We start from the raw sequence: 17,073 nt of genomic DNA, 5'->3' as shown, positions 1-17,073 counted from the left end.
TAAGCCAGCTGATGCCGGGTGAAATGCTCTTAGGGACAGAAAACCTGTCCGGTGCCATCAGCCTGTGTGGCAAAACGGAGCCCTCTGACTCTCACCCACCCCGAGATTAACGATAGTCGGTTGTCGCCAATAGCTCGTTGCTGTGTTTGAGCCATTCTTGAGTTAAACAGAATGTTTGTTTTTAGTCAGCTCGATGAATAAAGTTTTTCTCCGTAAATTTCTCCAGTTTTACTCCTGGGTTTATGCAACTGTGCTGATTACATTTTAAAGCGTAACAGATGCTCCACAGCTCATTCTTCAGCTGACCCTTTTTTAAACTGAGGTAATAATTACCTAACAGAAATGCGCAGGTTTTAAGTGTACAGCTCATTGAGCTTTGGCAAAGTCCTGGAGCCGCCACCCTAGTCAAGATGAGAGAATATTTTTCTCGCTCCCGAATTCCAGTATGTCCTCTGCTGGTCAGCTTCCTCCCCTTATGGGCTACTGCCGTTCTGATAATCGTGTTTTCAGTCTCCGGGTTAATGGAATCACACAGTATGTCCTCTCTCATGTCGGGCTTCTTTTGTCAGCTTAATGTGGTTTAGGTTCCTTCATGTTGTGTGTATTGATAGTTCGTACGACCATTATCTCGGTGTCTTTAATTCCTTCCGCAATATATCTAATCGCCAAAGACCGTGATGACGGCACGTAGAACTTGATACATTTAAATACACCCTCATTTAAGAAACAGCGAGACTAAGGTGGTTCTTGTGACATACATTTTATAGCAAGCAGTATTTTCTCTTTCCTCATTTTCCTGCCTGTTACTCACGAGGTCCTGTAGGTGGACTGACAATAGTTTGCGTGTAACGTCCCTGGTCTAAGGCAGGGGGTGTTCTCAAGGGAGTGGCAGGAAAAGCGGGGCTGTAGTGCCCTGTGGGTCTTGTTGTCGTCCCTCATCGAAGCGTAGCTGACACAGGGTGTTGGCGGTAGAGTCACGGGGGCACAACACGGTGATTCGTCATGCCCACGCCTCGTGCTGTGCCGCTGCAGGTGTGGCTGCCCTCTGTCCCCACGCAGGGCTACGACGGCACCACCGACTCCATGCCCTGTGGTCGCGCTCTGTTTTAGTTCTGCGTAATAGGTTAATGGGGGCAGCGGGGAGGAGAGGAGTGGGGTCACTCATCTGCCACACAGATGGCTGTTTCTGCCGATTTAAATTGAAATGCTCTTACCTCTGCGTAGAAACAGTATGACGGATAATTTCTTACCGGAATAAATGACTTTTGAAAATACTTGATTTCTTGACACTGAATTTAGGGGACGTAGTCTTGCCTCAGAAATAGCAAGTAAATGTAATTGCCCGTTTAAAATAATTCTTAGGCATCCTTTCTGCATCTTGTATAGTTGTATTTTGAGAAACGATTTGATCTGGAAAAGTACTAACAGAGAATGGAAATAGCGTGGCACTCAAGATGTCCCCCTTGTTGTTTTTGTAGAGAAATTTTCTAGGGTCCTGGAGGGACAGCAGCAGGACCGAGCCCGGAGAGAGCAAGAAAGGATTCGTCTCTTTTCTGCCGACCCTTTTGATCTTGAAGCTCAGGCAAAAATAGAGGAAGATATAAGGTAATGACTCTTTACCTAAAGAGCAAGCTTTAGAGAATCCAGATTTCCCAAATGACAGGTGACCTGGTATCAGTCGGGCATCTGCTTTGAGGCAGCGTCCTTGTTTTGTATCTGAGATAGTAATTTCAGCCTTTTAGGTCACTCTCCTCTTCCGTTCTCCTCGTGTGTGGATTTAACGTTACAAAGTACGGGTACCTAACTTGGGGACTTTAATGAAGACTCCCGGACTGGCCTACGGTGCATCATTAGAGCAACCCCATCAACCTGGGGTCGGTGACCCCAGGACTGAGCAGAAGCTCCAGTCCGGTGAGACCGTTAGGCTGTCTGTACAGGCTGATTGGAATCTCAGTCCTTACACACAATACACGAGCCCTAATTAAACCCAGGCTTGAGCATGATTGGATTAGAGAGCCCTGTACGGATGGGCCCTTGTAGTCCTGGGTCTGTTTTCCTTCTGCAGTTCTTGAGCTGGCCTCCGTGGATAAACAGACTGCCAGACACATTTCCAGCTCCAGTTTCCCCAATGCTGTGGCTCGCACCTGGGGCTAAGGTAACATCACATAGGAAGCTTTAAAAATGCAGATGGCTTGTGCTCTGTTCCCCAGTCAGCCAGATGGATCAGCATCATAAGAGATGGGGCCAGAGCAGGTATAATGATGCTAATGCCAACCTCAGTCACATCGTGAGTCACAAGAACGATGCTGGTCAGTGGTCAGTCCGTTAGAATGAAAGCACAGCTGCCCCCCACCCCCATGTCGTGTTTGTTGCGAACGGTGAAGGCTTTAGCACAGTAGTCCCTCACCTTACCCGTGGTTAATTGCAGTCCAAAAGCAGATACATCAGAAGGTCAGTAGTAGCCCAACAGTGTCACAAGGCCTGTGTCATTCGCCTCAGTTCATCTTATTACGTGGGCAATTTAGCATCTCCCATCATCACAAGAAGGGTGAGTACAGTACAGTAAGGTATTTTGAGAGAGACCACGTTCACATAACATTTGCCACAGAGTATTGTTCTGTTTTATTACTGTTGCTTATCTCTTGCTGGGCCTCACTGATAAATTAAGCTTTATCATAGGTGTGTATATATAGAAGAAAACATAGTGTGTATAGGGTTCAGTACTGTCTGTGTTTTCAGGCATCTGCTGGGGGTCATGGAATGTATCCCTTGCAGATAAGGGGGAACCACTGTATAGCTAAGAAGAACTGTGTTCTTTGTCATAATCTTTGGTTACTTGAATGAAGCCTGACTTGGTCATTACATTATACTGTCAGCTTAGAAGTCAGATAATGGTTATTTTATCTTTTATTTCTCTGACTACATTTGAAATCAGGGACATTTAAATTGTATGCCGGAATCAGTTGCTAGCCCTTAGCCATTCACTTGTGTTCTTGTTGATTAAGTGTCCCCATTAATTGCGTCAGTATATTAGTATATGAATATTTTTGGGAAAAAAAAAAGCAAAAACATCTCACTAATTAAATCTACCCAGAGAAATAGGAAGAAATTTGTGTTCTCTGAACTTGACCACATTGCAGTTGTAAGGGAACCTGACATAATTCTCAAGAATAGATGTGTTCAGGGGCTCACTCAGTTGAATGTCCGACTCTTGATTTCAGCTCAGGTCATGATCCCAGGGTCATGGGCTTGAGCCCTGTGTTGGTCTCCGTGCTGAGCACAGAGCCTGCTTGGGACAGTCTCTCTCTCTTTCTCTGTCTCTGTCTCTCTCTCTCTCTCTTTCTTCTCTCCTTCTCTCCTTCTCCCACCCTCCTTCTCTCCCTGCCCCTACTTTGCCCTCCCCCCTGCGGCCACACTTTCTCTGTCTCTCTCTTTCTCAAGTGAAGGATTATGGACCAGAAATGTCTCAAGTAAGAGATATAAAGTCTCTCCCGTAGAGTGATGAGAGAGAAGTGAGAATCCACACGTGGTGCGTGTGGCCTTGCGTGCTCGCTCTCTCTCTAAAAAAAAAAAAAAATAGATGTGTTCCATCCAGAAACAGGAGTGGTGGGTGGGTGGGAGGGTATTGTAGCCGAACCCTGACCCTGCACTGTTGGCAGAGTAGCCATGAGATGAGGCATATTTGTGTAGCTCGAGGGGGGCCGGGGAAGTTAAGGAAATGGGATAACGCGTACAGTCTTTTCAAGAAGACCTTGTGCCTCTGAAGAGACTCTCTACATACGTACGGAGCCCAGAATAGCCAAAGCGACTGGTATTATCTCAGAAGATTTTTTGCTGAAATTTATCTTGGTTGGAGTCAACGCAAGGTCAGGAGTATACAACTAATTTTAGTTCATCTCTAAATTTAATAATGTGACAAAAGAGAAAAGCTGTGTAGTTCTGCCAAATGCCTTTTGAAGTTTTATTTGGTATGTTAGACCAGCGATTCCTCAGCGTATGTATACATGGGAGTATAACAGCTCGCATGTTTCCCCAACTAAATTAAACGAGGGTGCCTTGGACTTTCTGAGAAGTTTCATGCGTTTTACAGAATGACTGCTAAAACCAGCAATTCATTTGAGGGGGAGCATTACCGCGAAAAGGACAGGCACTGCAGTTTAGAACAGGGCTCCGCAGACTTCGTCCGCAGAGAGCCGGACCGTGAAGATCGTAGGGTTTGCAGGCCGTGCTGTGTCTGCCACCAGCACTCCCGTCCTCCAGCGCGGTATCAGAGCGACCACGGATGACCCCACAGGATGGAACGGAGTGGTGTGGCTGCGCTCCCGTAGAAGTTCGCAGGTGGCGGCCTGTAATGTGCTAGCCCGTCGCCTACGGTTATAACTTCTCCCCAATCTTGGGCCCTGTTCTGTTAGTATCTCAGTCTTCAGGTACGTTGCCCAGCGCCTGCCCTCGTTTCCATTAATGTTGGTCGTGTTTGGTGATGTTTTTAAAAGGAGGTTGGGAACGGAGACAGGAGATGTAGAAGTAAGCTGGAACTCCCTTTTACATCCCTTTCTCGTTTAAGAATTAGATTCTGTCTAATGTTTGAAGAAATGGTTTGCTGGACCAAGTGAACTGTGGGGTGTGTGTGTGTGTGTGTGTGTGTGTGTGTGTGTGTGGTTTTCCAAGTGATAGCCGGGTAGCTAAAGAGGTGTGTGCGTTTTCCCAGCATCTGCTCTTTTGTTAACATTGTGTCGTAGATGCCGTATCCCTCTCAGCAGTCCTGGAGTAGGAGTCCACCCCCTCGCTTACAGGTAGAAAACCCAGTCTTGGAGGTGAAGCAGCGGGTGCAGCAGGGCGGTTGAAACCTCTGTGTTTTACCTTTGCCAACCGTCTTTAACGCACTGGATATAGGACGTATACCCAGACACCCAGTAAATCCCCGTGAAAACGGAAGCATTCACGAGATTCTGACATTCTCCAGAATTAAAAGATTTTGACTCTTACTCTCTCGAGATTCAGTTTCCCGTATCTGAGCTTGTAAAGGGAGCAGAACTGTTTGACGTGAAAGTCATTTGTGTGCCTTTAGATTTTCTGCCAGCTGTGTCTCACTACCTCACCTGTTGCAGGGGAGAGTGCCAATGTCCATTTCCAGGGCTCAGCTGCTGTAATAGGGGCAAAAGATACGGACACATCTGGTGTGTGGTTTCTTTTTTTCAGTCAGTGAAAGGGAGACTTTATCGAGGCACACAGGCTCTGGGGTTCGGGCAGGGGGCCGTCCCGCAGGCCAAGAGCCGCTGGAAGGGCCTTATCTGACCTTCCTCTCGGGGCGCAGGTCATTGCTGTGACCACGCTTCTTGTGGCAGTTGACAGCGCAGGGGTGCAGGCGAGCAGAGCTCTCACGGCAGGTATCTTGTTGCAGTTGTATTTCTGGGCCGGCTGGCGGAGGGAAGGCTGGAGGGTGCCACCCCCCGGCCGAGCACCGAGCACCGGGCGGACTCTTCCTGGGTATTGTAGCCATCCTCCAGCTGTTTGCCCACAGAAATCAGAAGCTGCTGCTCAGGCGAGATGCCCTCCTGGTCTCGGACTGTAGCCTAGACATTCTCACTGGTGTCACTGGGCTCAACCTCAAGGGTGGTGGTGTCGCCCATCAGGGTCTTCACAAAGATCTGTGTCTCTGCGTCTGCCACTCTCGTGGAAGAGAAAGCCCCGTCTGTGTTTAATACTGTGACTCCTGAAACAGATGATGATTCCACTCTACTTGGTTTGTTACAGGCAACAGAATATCGAGGAAAACATGACAATAGCTATGGAAGAGGCTCCTGAAAGTTTTGGCCAAGTGGTGATGCTTTATATTAACTGCAAAGTGAACGGACATCCTGTGAAAGCCTTTGTTGACTCAGGTGACGTCTCTGTCTTTGTCCATGTGTCCGACATTCTGACCTGACACAGGGAGAAGGGGAGACTCTGCTTTAACCCTGGTAAAGATGGCAGCAGTCCTCCAGGCTGCCACCTGACCAGCCCAGGGGTTACGTCACTCGCCAAGCTTTGTGTGTGTCTGTTGTCACAGGTTTATTTTTGTAATCTTTTTTTTTTTTTTTTTTTTTTTTTTTTTTTTTTTTTTTTTTTTTTTAAGTAAGTAAGTAAACTATGCCCCAAACGTGGCACTTGAACTCACAACCCTGAGATCAAGGGTCGCACGCTTTACTGATTGAGCCAGCCAGGCACCTGTAATCATTTCTTAACTGGTTTTGTCTTTCGCAGGATCTCTTTTAACTTCCTACCTCCCCTTATTTGGCATCCTGAGTTTTTCGGATATCTCTGTGGGAAATTTGGGAGTAAATGGGTTCAGCAGAAGGAGCTGTAAGAAGCGGCTGCATAGAGTGTAGGTCAGACAGATAGTTCAGCACGGTCTGTGCACCAGCGCTTTGCCAGGAGCGATGAGGAGGGGGAGCGTGTGTGTTGGGGCTCTCGGCCTTAAAGAACTTAACAGCCAGGTCAGGAGACAGGGAGTTTCCCACTTGAGGATTCAGATAATCCCTGTACCAGCTGGCACCTTTTCTCACCGTAATAGCTCTGTTTCTCAGTAAGATCGCACAGAGCACCGTGCGGGTATGGCTGAGTGGTCCTATGTGTCTTAATTCTGTGCAGTTCCCTCAGGCTGTAAGATAGGATGAGTTCCTAGAGTAGTAGAAGCCTCTGCTCAAGTAATATTTTCCTCCGTTTGTTCATCCACAATTATTTGAGCACATGCTAGGTTTCAATTGTCATTAAGAGTTTGTATCTTGAGGGGGCACCTGGGTGGTTCGGTCGGTTAAATGTCCAGCTCTTGACGTCAGCTCAGGGTTTGATCTCAGGGTCGTGAGTTCAAGCCAGACATTGGGCTCCACACTGGACATGATGCCTATTTTTAAAAAAAAAGTTTGTATCTTGAGATGCATACATTCTTGGGAGAAGCAAATTTGCCGATTATTCGGTTTAAAAATGTCTGTTGAATGCTGTAGGCAGGGCACTTGTGCTGAGTGGGAGTTAAGACTCACTAACTGTAGCCTAATGGGGCTCCTGTGAGTGAGAGAGACAAATACCCAAGAGACTCTAATATTACCACACTCAACATTTATTGAGCCTCTGTTGTATGCCAGGCAACGTATTAGGTGCTTAATATAAATCATCTCAATTTCAGTTAGTCCTGAGGAAATCCCTGTGAGCTGTGTTTGACTATTAACCCTATTTTGTAGGTAGGGAGGCTTAGACGTTGAGAGGTGGTGTCCCTCTTCAGGTAGACAGGGTCACAAGGAGCAGGCTGTGGGTCCAGCCCCAGATCTGTTTGATGGCAGATTCCACAACAGCAAAAATCCGATGCGTGTTGGGTACACATCGAGACCACATTCGCACCACGACTGGGGTGCTCAGGCATGGCTCTGAACTGAGCTGTCTCCATGAGCAAGAGGATGGGGCTTCAAGCCGAGGCTTGAGAGAGGGCAGGGGAGCGGTGAAAGGGACCCTTCTCGTGTCGGGCTTGCTTACTTTACATCAGTAAATAGCTTCTGTGGGGTAGAGTGAGGAGAGGGGAAGAAAAGAGGAAAGTTGCCTTCTCCAGTTTTCTCTTCCTTCACTTTTGCTGGGCCTTCTTGAATCTAACTTTCCTCGAGTGCCAAGAGCTTTCGGTGTCCGTGAAGTGTAAGGTGCCTAATGAGTAACGCGAACAGGGAGTGTTGGAACTGAAGGAGCGGAAAACTCACTGGGTGAGGACAGTTTTGAGCTTGGTCTTAAAGCGTAAGTGGAAATCAGAGAAAGTGAAGGCAGGGGGCGCTCTGCAGGAGGGTCAGCGCGAGTAAGAGGCAAAGGGAACAATTTCCTCCTGTCAAATTGGAGGGTTTTGAACAGTCAGAGTAGAAGTCTGATATTTGAGTCTGTTTGGGCTACTATAAAAATACTGTCAACTGGGGGGCTTATAAACAACACAGATTGATTTCTCGGAGTTCTGGAGGCTGGGAAATCCACCGTGAAGATGCAGGCAGGCCCAGCGTCTGCTGACCTGCTTCCTCGGTCACAGATGTTCTCTTCTGGCTGTGCCCTCACGTGGCAGGAAGAGGGAGGGAGCTGTCCGAGGTCTCCTGGGCAGGGGCACTCGGCCCATTCCTGAGACTTTCACCTTCGTCACCTAATCACCTCCCAAAGACCCCACCTCCTAATCCCATCACGTTGAGGGTCAGGTTTTAACATAGGAAATTTGCAGGGACACAGATACTCCGTCTGTTGTAGCAGGAAGTAGTTTGGCCAGGACGAGGTAGGTTGTGAAGCTGTGACAGTGTAGCTGGAGGCTAATCTTATTAAAGAGTAGAAGCCATGGAGGATTTGTGAGCAGAGGAATAAGTGATCTGAAGAAGACGATTATTTGAGGAAGACCAAAGATAGTTACAGATCTGGAGAATTCCGTACCCCTCAGGGGCAGGACTATTTCCTTGCTTTAAATTATGCATCCACAGAGTGGTTTGGAAACCAGAGAAGTTGTCCATTAGCAAGGGGAATAGGGTGTGAGCTAGGCTGATTGCTATAGTTAGAAGAAGGAAGGTCAGAAATAGAAATTGCATAAAACTTACAGGGTTGGAGCAGAGTTTGAGAGTGGGGAGAAGACTGAGGCGCCTGGGTGGCTCAGTCGGCTGAGCGTCCGACTTTAGCTCGGGTCGTGATCTCACGGCTCGTGGGTTCGAGCCCCATGTCAGGCTCTGCGCTGACAGCTCAGAGCCTGGAGCCTGCTTCTGATTCTGTGTCTCCCTCTCTCTCTGCCCATCCCCTGCTTGTGTTCTGTCTCTCTCCCTCTCTCAAAAAGAAATAAGCATTAAAAAAAATAATAAAAGCTTTAAAAACAAAAAAAAGAGCGAGGGGAAGGCTAAAGGAAGAGGAGTCACGGGGGCTGTCTGGGCGGCTCAGTCAGTTGAGCATCCGACTTTAGTTCAGGTCATGAACTTGCAGTTCGTGGGTTCGAGCCCCATGTCGGGCTCTGTGCTGACGGCTCAGAGCCTGGAGCCTGCTTCGGATTCTGTGTCTCCCCCTCTCTCTGCCCCTCCCCTGCTCATGCTCTCTCTCTCTCAAAAACAAAATAAACATTAAAAAAAAAATTTAAAAAAGAGGAGTCACAAGTGAACGGTGTTAAGTTTTATGTTGTAAGAAAGTAATTCCCTTGGTAAAGAGAGAAATCCAAAGTGAGAATTACTGGGGGAGAAAAGAGCTTTATAGCCCTGTTGGCTTTGAGATGGAAATGTTGAGCACACGGGCATGTAGACCAGAATCTGTGAGAGAGATCAGGGCTGTAGGTGAAAACAGATGTGTCTGTGTCCTGTGCTGGCCTGCTCCGGCTGTGTGGGTGAATACACGTAACCAGGAGAGAAAAGACCCTAAATGCCTTCTTCCTGAAAGGAAACAGAGTGTGATTGTTGGAGCAGAGATGGGGAGTTCAGATGTAATTTTTTTTTTTTTTTGAGAGATGGTGGGTTTTACATGGTAAATTATAAAGTCCCCACATTTGGAATAAAAATAATCTGATAAGATGTTTAGAGATACTTGATGAAGATTGACCCGAGTATAAAGGAGTGCTTAACTGAGCACTTAACACATTTCCATCTGTAGATGTGGGTTGACTTTCTGGAAGTCCTCTCCGGGTAGTTTTGCTTTCTGTCGGTAAAGTTTTAAAACGTCATCTCATGAAACAAATTTAACGAGACATTCAAACAAAATATCCTTTCCGTCACTATCAGGTTTCTACGCTGTGTTTCCGATACCAGCGTGGAACTGAAAGTTGAATGAAGCGTGGCAAGAACGGCTAAGGGCTAGACTAACCCAGGTGTGAATAACCGTCCACAGACAAAGGTCTCGGGGACTACTTGCTTTCTGCCTTGTCCTCAGGCTGCGGTTTTTAATCTTCCCACAAACGTGGATTTCATTTTTATTATCTGATGTTTCCCTCTGCTTTCAGGTGCCCAGATGACTATTATGAGCCAAGCTTGTGCAGAAAGGTGTAATATAATGAGGCTGGTGGACCGTCGGTGGGCAGGGATTGCCAAAGGAGTGGGCACCCAGAAGATTATTGGAAGGGTACATCTAGGTGAGTAAAAGGCACTATGGGAGTCTTTTCAGGGTAGTGGGTGTTTCAAAATTTGTTTTGTGTAGGCATACCTGATCTAGCAAGCCTGATCCCCAGACACGTTAAATCCTGTGTTCTGTCAGAGTTAACACACGTACAGGTTTTAATTTGTTACAAGAAATCAGTCCCTACGTACTTCTATTTTCCTGCTCCTTTGAGACCGCGTTCAACTATTAGCTCTTTTCTTGTGGTGCTCACCTCCATATTTCGAAATAACATGTTTGTCGTGCTGTCACTGACAAGTAAATACTGTGGAGAGCTGAGCCACCTAATTGAAGACGATTGCTTTTCTCTTTGTGTTGTTTGTCTTACAATTAGTAATTGTCTTCTTTTGGTCATCTGGTATTCTAAGTGTTCCTCAGTCCCCAAACACTTACCTAGTTGTGTAGATCTCCTTTATACAGTTCATCCTGTTGAAGATTCTTCTAGAGACTGGACCAGTGCTGTAGAGCTGCTTCACAGCTGTAGTTTTAGGATCTCTCTTGACTGGGTCCCAAAGGCTGCTTTCCTCTTGCTTTTAGATGGGATTATGTGAATCCTCTGTCTCGCTCTTTGTAATTTTGCTCCTCAGTTTATTGGAGGGTAGCTTCCAGAGAAAGAATACAAGGGAGGAAACGGAGTCCTTAAATATCAGAATTTGTCGTTGTTGTTTTCCTATATTCTACCAGTCTGGCTAAGTGGGAAGTCACTTTGTTTTCCAGTTTTTGTCAGTGCTGCTGCGGAGAAGCTGGCTGCTGTCTCAGTTCTTGATCCTATATTTGAAAGGTTTCTTTTCCATTTCTGAAGCTTGCAGAATCTTCTTTGACCTCAGTGTTGTGGAATTTCAAATTCACAGTGATGCACTTGGGTGTAGATCTGTCTTCATCCACCGCACGGGGTACCTTTCACTTCCTCTCCCCCGCCCCAGGATGTTTGCTACTCGGTGGGATAATGTCCTATCCTAGACTTGTCCTGTAGTTTCCTTTCTTTCCTGTTTCTTTCTTTCATGTGTCCTGGGTGTGGTGGGTGTTTGTGGGATTTCCTCAACATTGCCTCCCAACCTTTCTGTTACGTTTTGTATTTGTTTGATGGTTTTCTCAGATATCTGGTGATCCTTGGCATCTGCTCATAGTGAAGACTGGGACACCAAAAGGCTGTTTGGAACATTACTTGGGTAGGCAGCCTTGGCGATATTTGGTGATCTGGAAGTTGGAAGGGGGGAAAGGGCTAGAGGCTCAGTAAACTTAAGCTTAATCCCCCTGGGATTCAGTCAGGTTCTTGTGTCTTTGTCTCTCTCCGTGTGCACCTCTGTTTCACTCTCTTGAGAAAATAAACCTCTAGTCTATTGTTGGGGTGAAAGGAGATAGTCACCTGGCTGAGCAGAGGTTAAGAGAGAACCGCAGGGTCTAACTGTGCCTCCTACATAGACCTGCACCCAGTCTTGCTACTTTGGACTCACCTCTACCCCTGCCTGCAGAGGTACTGGTTCATGAAACACTTGGGGGTTCTGTGATGTTAATTGGCTTGCTTCCCAGTTTTCCTCACTGCTCTCTGCTGCTTTCTGTTCCAAAATTACGTTTCAGTTGTCTCTTCTGTGTGTGTGTGTGTGTGTGTTTATTTATTTATATTTATTTTTTGCCCTTAGTGATTTGTACCTTAAAAAAGATAAACTTTTATTGTAATTTTTCAGGAGTAAATGGAGATAAATACATGTGCTCAGTCCTTCCTCTGTAACCAAATTTTTTTTTTCTTAATTCCTTAAATCCCTTTAAGTGAGACTCAACCACCAAGTAATCTCCTTCTGACCCTTTTCCCTTGCATTTTATTCTTGTAAAAGGTGGTCGTATAATGTATAGAATTTCATACTCTGTTTTAAGAAAAAATGACATGTTCGCAGTGTTACTATAATTTTCATAAGCACCATGCAGATGCATGGGATTCTCTTATATGGGTTTAATGGTCAACTTTTAGGATAAATTTTTTCCCCCAATATTTTGTTACTGTAATACGGCAGTAGATTTTTGTGGGGTTTTTTGGGTGCACATTTTAATTTTTTTTTCCTTACTAAAGATTCCTGTCAATGAAACTACTGAGTCAAAGGTTATGAACACCTAAAGGCTCTTGATGTATTTCTAATTTGCACCAAGATGGCTTTTCCAGCACTTCGTCAGTATTCATCTTAATGTCCTTCTCCAATCAAGTATTACTAATTTTTAGTCCCTGAATTTACAGATTCAAAAAGTGTGGTTTTTTTATTGTAAGTTGCTCTTCTCTCATTGCAAGTGATCATTTCTACCCATTTTTCTCTCTCTTTTTTTTTTTTTTGTAATATAGTTGTCTGTTTATTAGAGTCTTTTGTTTCTTTTATTGATTTATATAGAATTGGGGTAGTTTAAATACGTTACTGTCACGTACTTTCCTACACACAGTAGGACTGAAATACCACAAACTGGTTTGCTTCAGAGTCTGGGTTTGATTTTCCATGGTTTTAGGTAGGAAGATAATAGGATGAGGCAAAGTAAGTCTCAGTCCCTCGTGTCTTTCCTTGTGGATGGACAGGTCGTAGCATTTTGCAGCTTGGCTACGACAGCAGGCCGAAAACCTATGATCATAAGGGAAATCTAAATAAAGGAGAGCTGTGTCATGGGTGGGAAGACTCAGTGTGTCAAAGGTGAGAATTCTCCCACATTCATCAGCAGCAGTCATTGTGGTACCATGAAGATCTCAGTAGGTTTTTTGTGAGACCTGATGTGCTCATTTAAAATCAGCCCTTTATTGTAGGAATAGGCAAGATAACTCTGGAATGACTTCCCCTTCTAGATGTCAGGACCAAAGGACTAAAACAGAAACAGACCTGTGCTTACGTGAACCTTGATAAATGGCACGGGGCATCTTACAGAGCGGAGGGAAGGTTTCAGGAAATGATGCAAGGCCAGCTGGGTGTCCCTGTGGAAAAAATGAATTGGAAAACGGACCCTGCCTCACATCACACACAGATGTCAGTTCGGCGTGGGTAACAGACCTAGATGTTAAAAGCAGTATCAGAGCTTTTAGAAGAAAATATAGGAGAATATCTTGCATGCAGAAAAAGAGTTCCTTAAAAGTTAAGAAGGAGATTATTTGGTAGATTGGGCCACATTACGATTCAGAATTTTTTATCAAAAGACATCATAAAGGATGTGAACAGATGCAAACTAGGAAAGAGTTTTTATAACAGTGACCAATAAAGGATTCGTTTTCAGAATATATACAGTGTGTGTGTGTGCATGTGTCCATCCTTCAATTCGGTAAGATGGTATAAACAAACTACAGGAGCGATGCACTCGGGTGGCTGGGTTGAGTGTCCGACTTCGGCTCAGGTCATGATCTCGGGGATTGTGGATTCGAGCTCCACGCCTGGCTCTGAGCTGTCAGCATGGAGCCTGGAGCCTGCTTCGGATTGTGTGTGTGTGTGTCTCTCTTTGCCCTTCCCCTGCTCATACTCTGTGTGTGTCTCTCTCTCAAAAATAAATAAACATTAAAAAATTTAAAACAATTACAGGGGTACCTGAGTGGCCCAGTGTCCAACTTGGGCTCAGGTCATGATCTCATGCTCCATGAGTTCAAGCCCCACATTGGGCTCTGTGCTGACAGCTCAGAGCCTGGAGCCTGCTTCAGATTCTGTGTCTCCTCTCTCTGTCCCTCCCCTACTCACACTGTGTCTCTCAAGAAGATGAATAAATGTTAAAAAAAAAAATTACAGAAGCAATAGAACAGGCACTATTGAATAGGAAACCCAAATGGTTAAGAAATACATGAAAAGTTACTCATTATTAGGGAAATTTAGTAAGATTTTCAATCTAATAATACTAATTGTTGGTGAGAATGTGGAGCAGGAGGAACTCTGATACACTGCTAGAAACATTTTGGAAAATAATTCAACATCCCCCAGCAAAGTTGAACCTAATATCCCCTAGAACCCTGTAATTCTGTTTTCTGTGGTATATATACCATTAGAGAAACTGAATGCACACCAGGAGAATACTCAGGGCAGCATTGCTTATGACCACAGAAATTGGAAGTGACCCAGAAAGTCCCAGAGCAGTAGAATAAATCAGTTGTGGTATATTAGGCATTACAGTACACTAGGGATTTTTTTTTTTTTTTTAAGTTTTATTTATCTATTTTGAGAGAGAGAGCATAAGCAGGGGAGGGGGAGAGAGAGGGAGAGAGTGGAGCCTGATTCAGGGCTCAAATCCATGAACTGTGAGATCATGACCTGAGTAGAAACCAAGAGTCAGATGGTTAACCGACTGAGCCACCCAGGCACCTCTAAGTTTGTTTTTGAGAGAGAAAGACAGAGAATCCCAAGCAGGCCCACTCCAGTTACCACAGAGCCCTGATGCGGGGCTCAAACTCATGAACGGCGAGATGATAACCTGAGCCAAAGTCCAGAGTCAGACGCTTAACCAGCTTATCCACCCAGGTGCCCTAAAGGATAATTAAAAATGAAAGAAATAGTTACATGTGCAGGGATCGATCTCAAAATACTTCTGTTTTTTTTTTTTTTTAATTAACTATTTTTAATGTTTATTTTTGAGGGGGGGAAGGGGCAGAGAGAGAGAGGGAGACCCAGAATCTGAAGCAGGCTCCTGGTTCTGAGCTGTCAGCACAGAGCCTGATGTGGGGCTCGAACTCAGGAACCGCGAGATCATGACCTGAGCCGATGTCGGACGCTTAACCGACTAAGTTACCCAGGCACCCCTCAAAATACTTGAGTAAAAGATTAGCGAGTGGTAATTCAAAAACACAAAACTAAATAGTATGTCACTTAGAAATCATACAAGACTGTGGCTCTGTCGGTTAAGTGTCTTACTTTGGCTCAGGTCACGATCTCGTAGTTCATGAGTTCAAGCCCCACATAGGGCTCTGTGCTGACACCTCGGAGCCTGAAGCCTGCTTTGGATTCTGTGTCTCCGGCTCTCTCTGCCCTTCCCCCGCTCATGCTCTGTCTCTCTCTCAAAAATTAACATTAAAAAATTTTTTTAAAAAATCGTACAAGACTCGGGGCGCCTGGGTGACTCAGTTGGTTAAGTGTCCAACTTCAGCTGAGGTCATGATCTCACAGTTCATGAGTTCGAGCCCCGTGTCGGGCTCTGTGCTGACACCTCGGAGCCTGAAGCCTGCTTTGGATTCTGTGTCTCCGGCTCTCTCTGCCCTTCCCCCCACTCATGCTCTGTCTCTCTCTCTCAAAAATAAACATTAAGAACATTTTTTTAAAAATCATACAAGACTTCGGGCACCTGGGTGACTCGGTTAAGGTCCAACTTCAGCTCAGGTCACAATCTCGCAGTCCATGAGTTCAAGCCCCATGTTGGACTCTGTGCTGACAGCTCAGAGCCTGGAGCCTGCTTTGGATTCTGTGTCTCCCTCTCTCTCTGCCCTTCCCCCACTGATGATCTGTCTCTCTCACTCTCAAAAATGAATAAATGTTAAAGAAAAATTTTTAAAAAATCATACAAGACTCGTAAGAATCATTTAAAAAGCTAAGAATGATTGATACAAAAGCCAGGATAGTCGGGAGGGTTGGAGAAGACCCGAAGCTATGAGCAGTAGAACATAAGGAACCTCTGAGTTTTGTGTTTCCTAACCGGGGAAATAAATGCATAGGTGTTTGTTTTATTCTGCTTTATTTATTTTTTATTTTTCTTACATTTATTCATTTATTTTTGAGAGACAGAGACAGAGCACAAGTGGGGGAGAGGCAGAGAGAGAGGGAGACACAGAATGTGAAACAAGCTCCAGGTTCTAAGCTGTCAGCACAGAGCCCGATGCGGGGCTCGAACCCATGAACTGGGAGATTGTGACCTGAGCTGACACCGGACAGTCAACCTACTGAGCCACCCAGGTGCCCCCTTCATTGACTTTTAAACTGGTCATTGGGTTCACTGGATTTTCATACTTAACTCACCTGTTTCATGCTTTGCCTTGGCTTTGACTGATTGCAAGAAGCAAGGCACAGAATGCAATCTTTCCAAAGATTGCATGAGGCTTTTGAAGCAAAAATCCGCAATCCCTTCTCTTAATATGCTTTAGCTCAGGTTCAAATTGAAGGAGATTTCCTGGCGTGCTCTTTCTCTATACTTGAGGAACAGCCTATGGACATGCTTCTGGGACTGGACATGCTGAAACGGCATCAGGTAATTAAGTGCTTCACTATCTTTCTGCACTGACGTTTTGTATGTTACATGGGTATGATTGCATCATTTCTCTTGGTTATATATACTAGAAAACTGAGAAAGCATGGCTTTTGAGACTTGGAAAGATCCCTAATTAAGGATGTCATCATACATGGTTTGAAACGATTTATCAGTAGAAATAGAATCTCTTCTTGTGAAATCTCTCTGAATCTGTTAAATCCCGCCATCTGTTTGAGAGTATAATGGGCAACTTGGTTCTCTTGTGTTACTTTCAGTTTCTGATTAGAACTCAGGTAAGTTTTGATGGGTTTGTAGCGGGATCTAGAAAACACATGATGATTTTACTGCTAGTATGAGTTTAGTAAATCCTTCACAGCTTGTCAGTGCTTAAGGAAGAAGGTGTAGATAAGATGCGGGCAGTGGAAATGTTTGTTTAGTATGGGGAGAATGAGTTGTAACTATGTTCGTTTACAATCTTTGTATTTCCACTCTGAAATCTAATAATTTGTTTAAAGATAAACTCTTCTGATTGAAGAAGCAATTAGTGTCCACTGGGTGATAAAATTTTCCCAGTAAGGTTTTGTATCTAGGCAATATTTTTGTTTTAATTTTTTTTTTAAACGTTTATTCATTTTTTGGTAGAGACAGAGCGTGAGTGGGGGAGGGACAGAGAGAGAAGGAAACACAGAATCTGAAGCAGGCTCCAGGCTCTCAGCTGTCGGCACAGAGCCCAACGCGGGCCTTGAACACACGGACCGTGAGATCATGACCTGAGCCGAAGTCGGGCGCCCA

At 45.1% G+C, this 17,073-nt stretch overlaps 1 protein-coding gene and 1 pseudogene across 5 annotated transcripts in view; one reads left to right on the top strand and one right to left on the bottom strand.

Moving 5' to 3' along the window:
* Positions 1-17,073, top strand: part of LOC125913074 (protein DDI1 homolog 2) — a 40,414-nt gene that overhangs the window by 11,762 nt on the left and 11,579 nt on the right. For 3 of the 5 annotated variants that reach the window (XM_049618019.1, XM_049618018.1, XM_049618025.1), the window contains 4 exons: positions 1,479-1,605; positions 5,755-5,882; positions 9,956-10,084; positions 16,178-16,281. In XM_049618019.1, coding sequence (XP_049473976.1) covers positions 1,479-1,605; positions 5,755-5,882; positions 9,956-10,084; positions 16,178-16,281 — 488 coding nt within the window. Of the gene's footprint in view, positions 1-1,478; positions 1,606-2,096; positions 2,156-5,754; positions 5,883-9,955; positions 10,085-16,177; positions 16,282-17,073 lie in introns of those variants that run through there. The other 2 variants (XM_049618020.1, XM_049618021.1) reach the window with 2 other exon arrangements.
* LOC125913076 (ubiquitin-60S ribosomal protein L40-like) lies at positions 5,288-5,744 on the bottom strand (annotated as a pseudogene).

Source organism: Panthera uncia (genome assembly GCF_023721935.1).
Source record: "Panthera uncia isolate 11264 chromosome C1 unlocalized genomic scaffold, Puncia_PCG_1.0 HiC_scaffold_4, whole genome shotgun sequence".
Lineage (NCBI taxonomy): Eukaryota > Metazoa > Chordata > Mammalia > Carnivora > Felidae > Panthera > Panthera uncia.
Note: the sequence above shows the minus strand (reverse complement) of the source record. Positions and strands in the feature narration are given on the sequence as shown.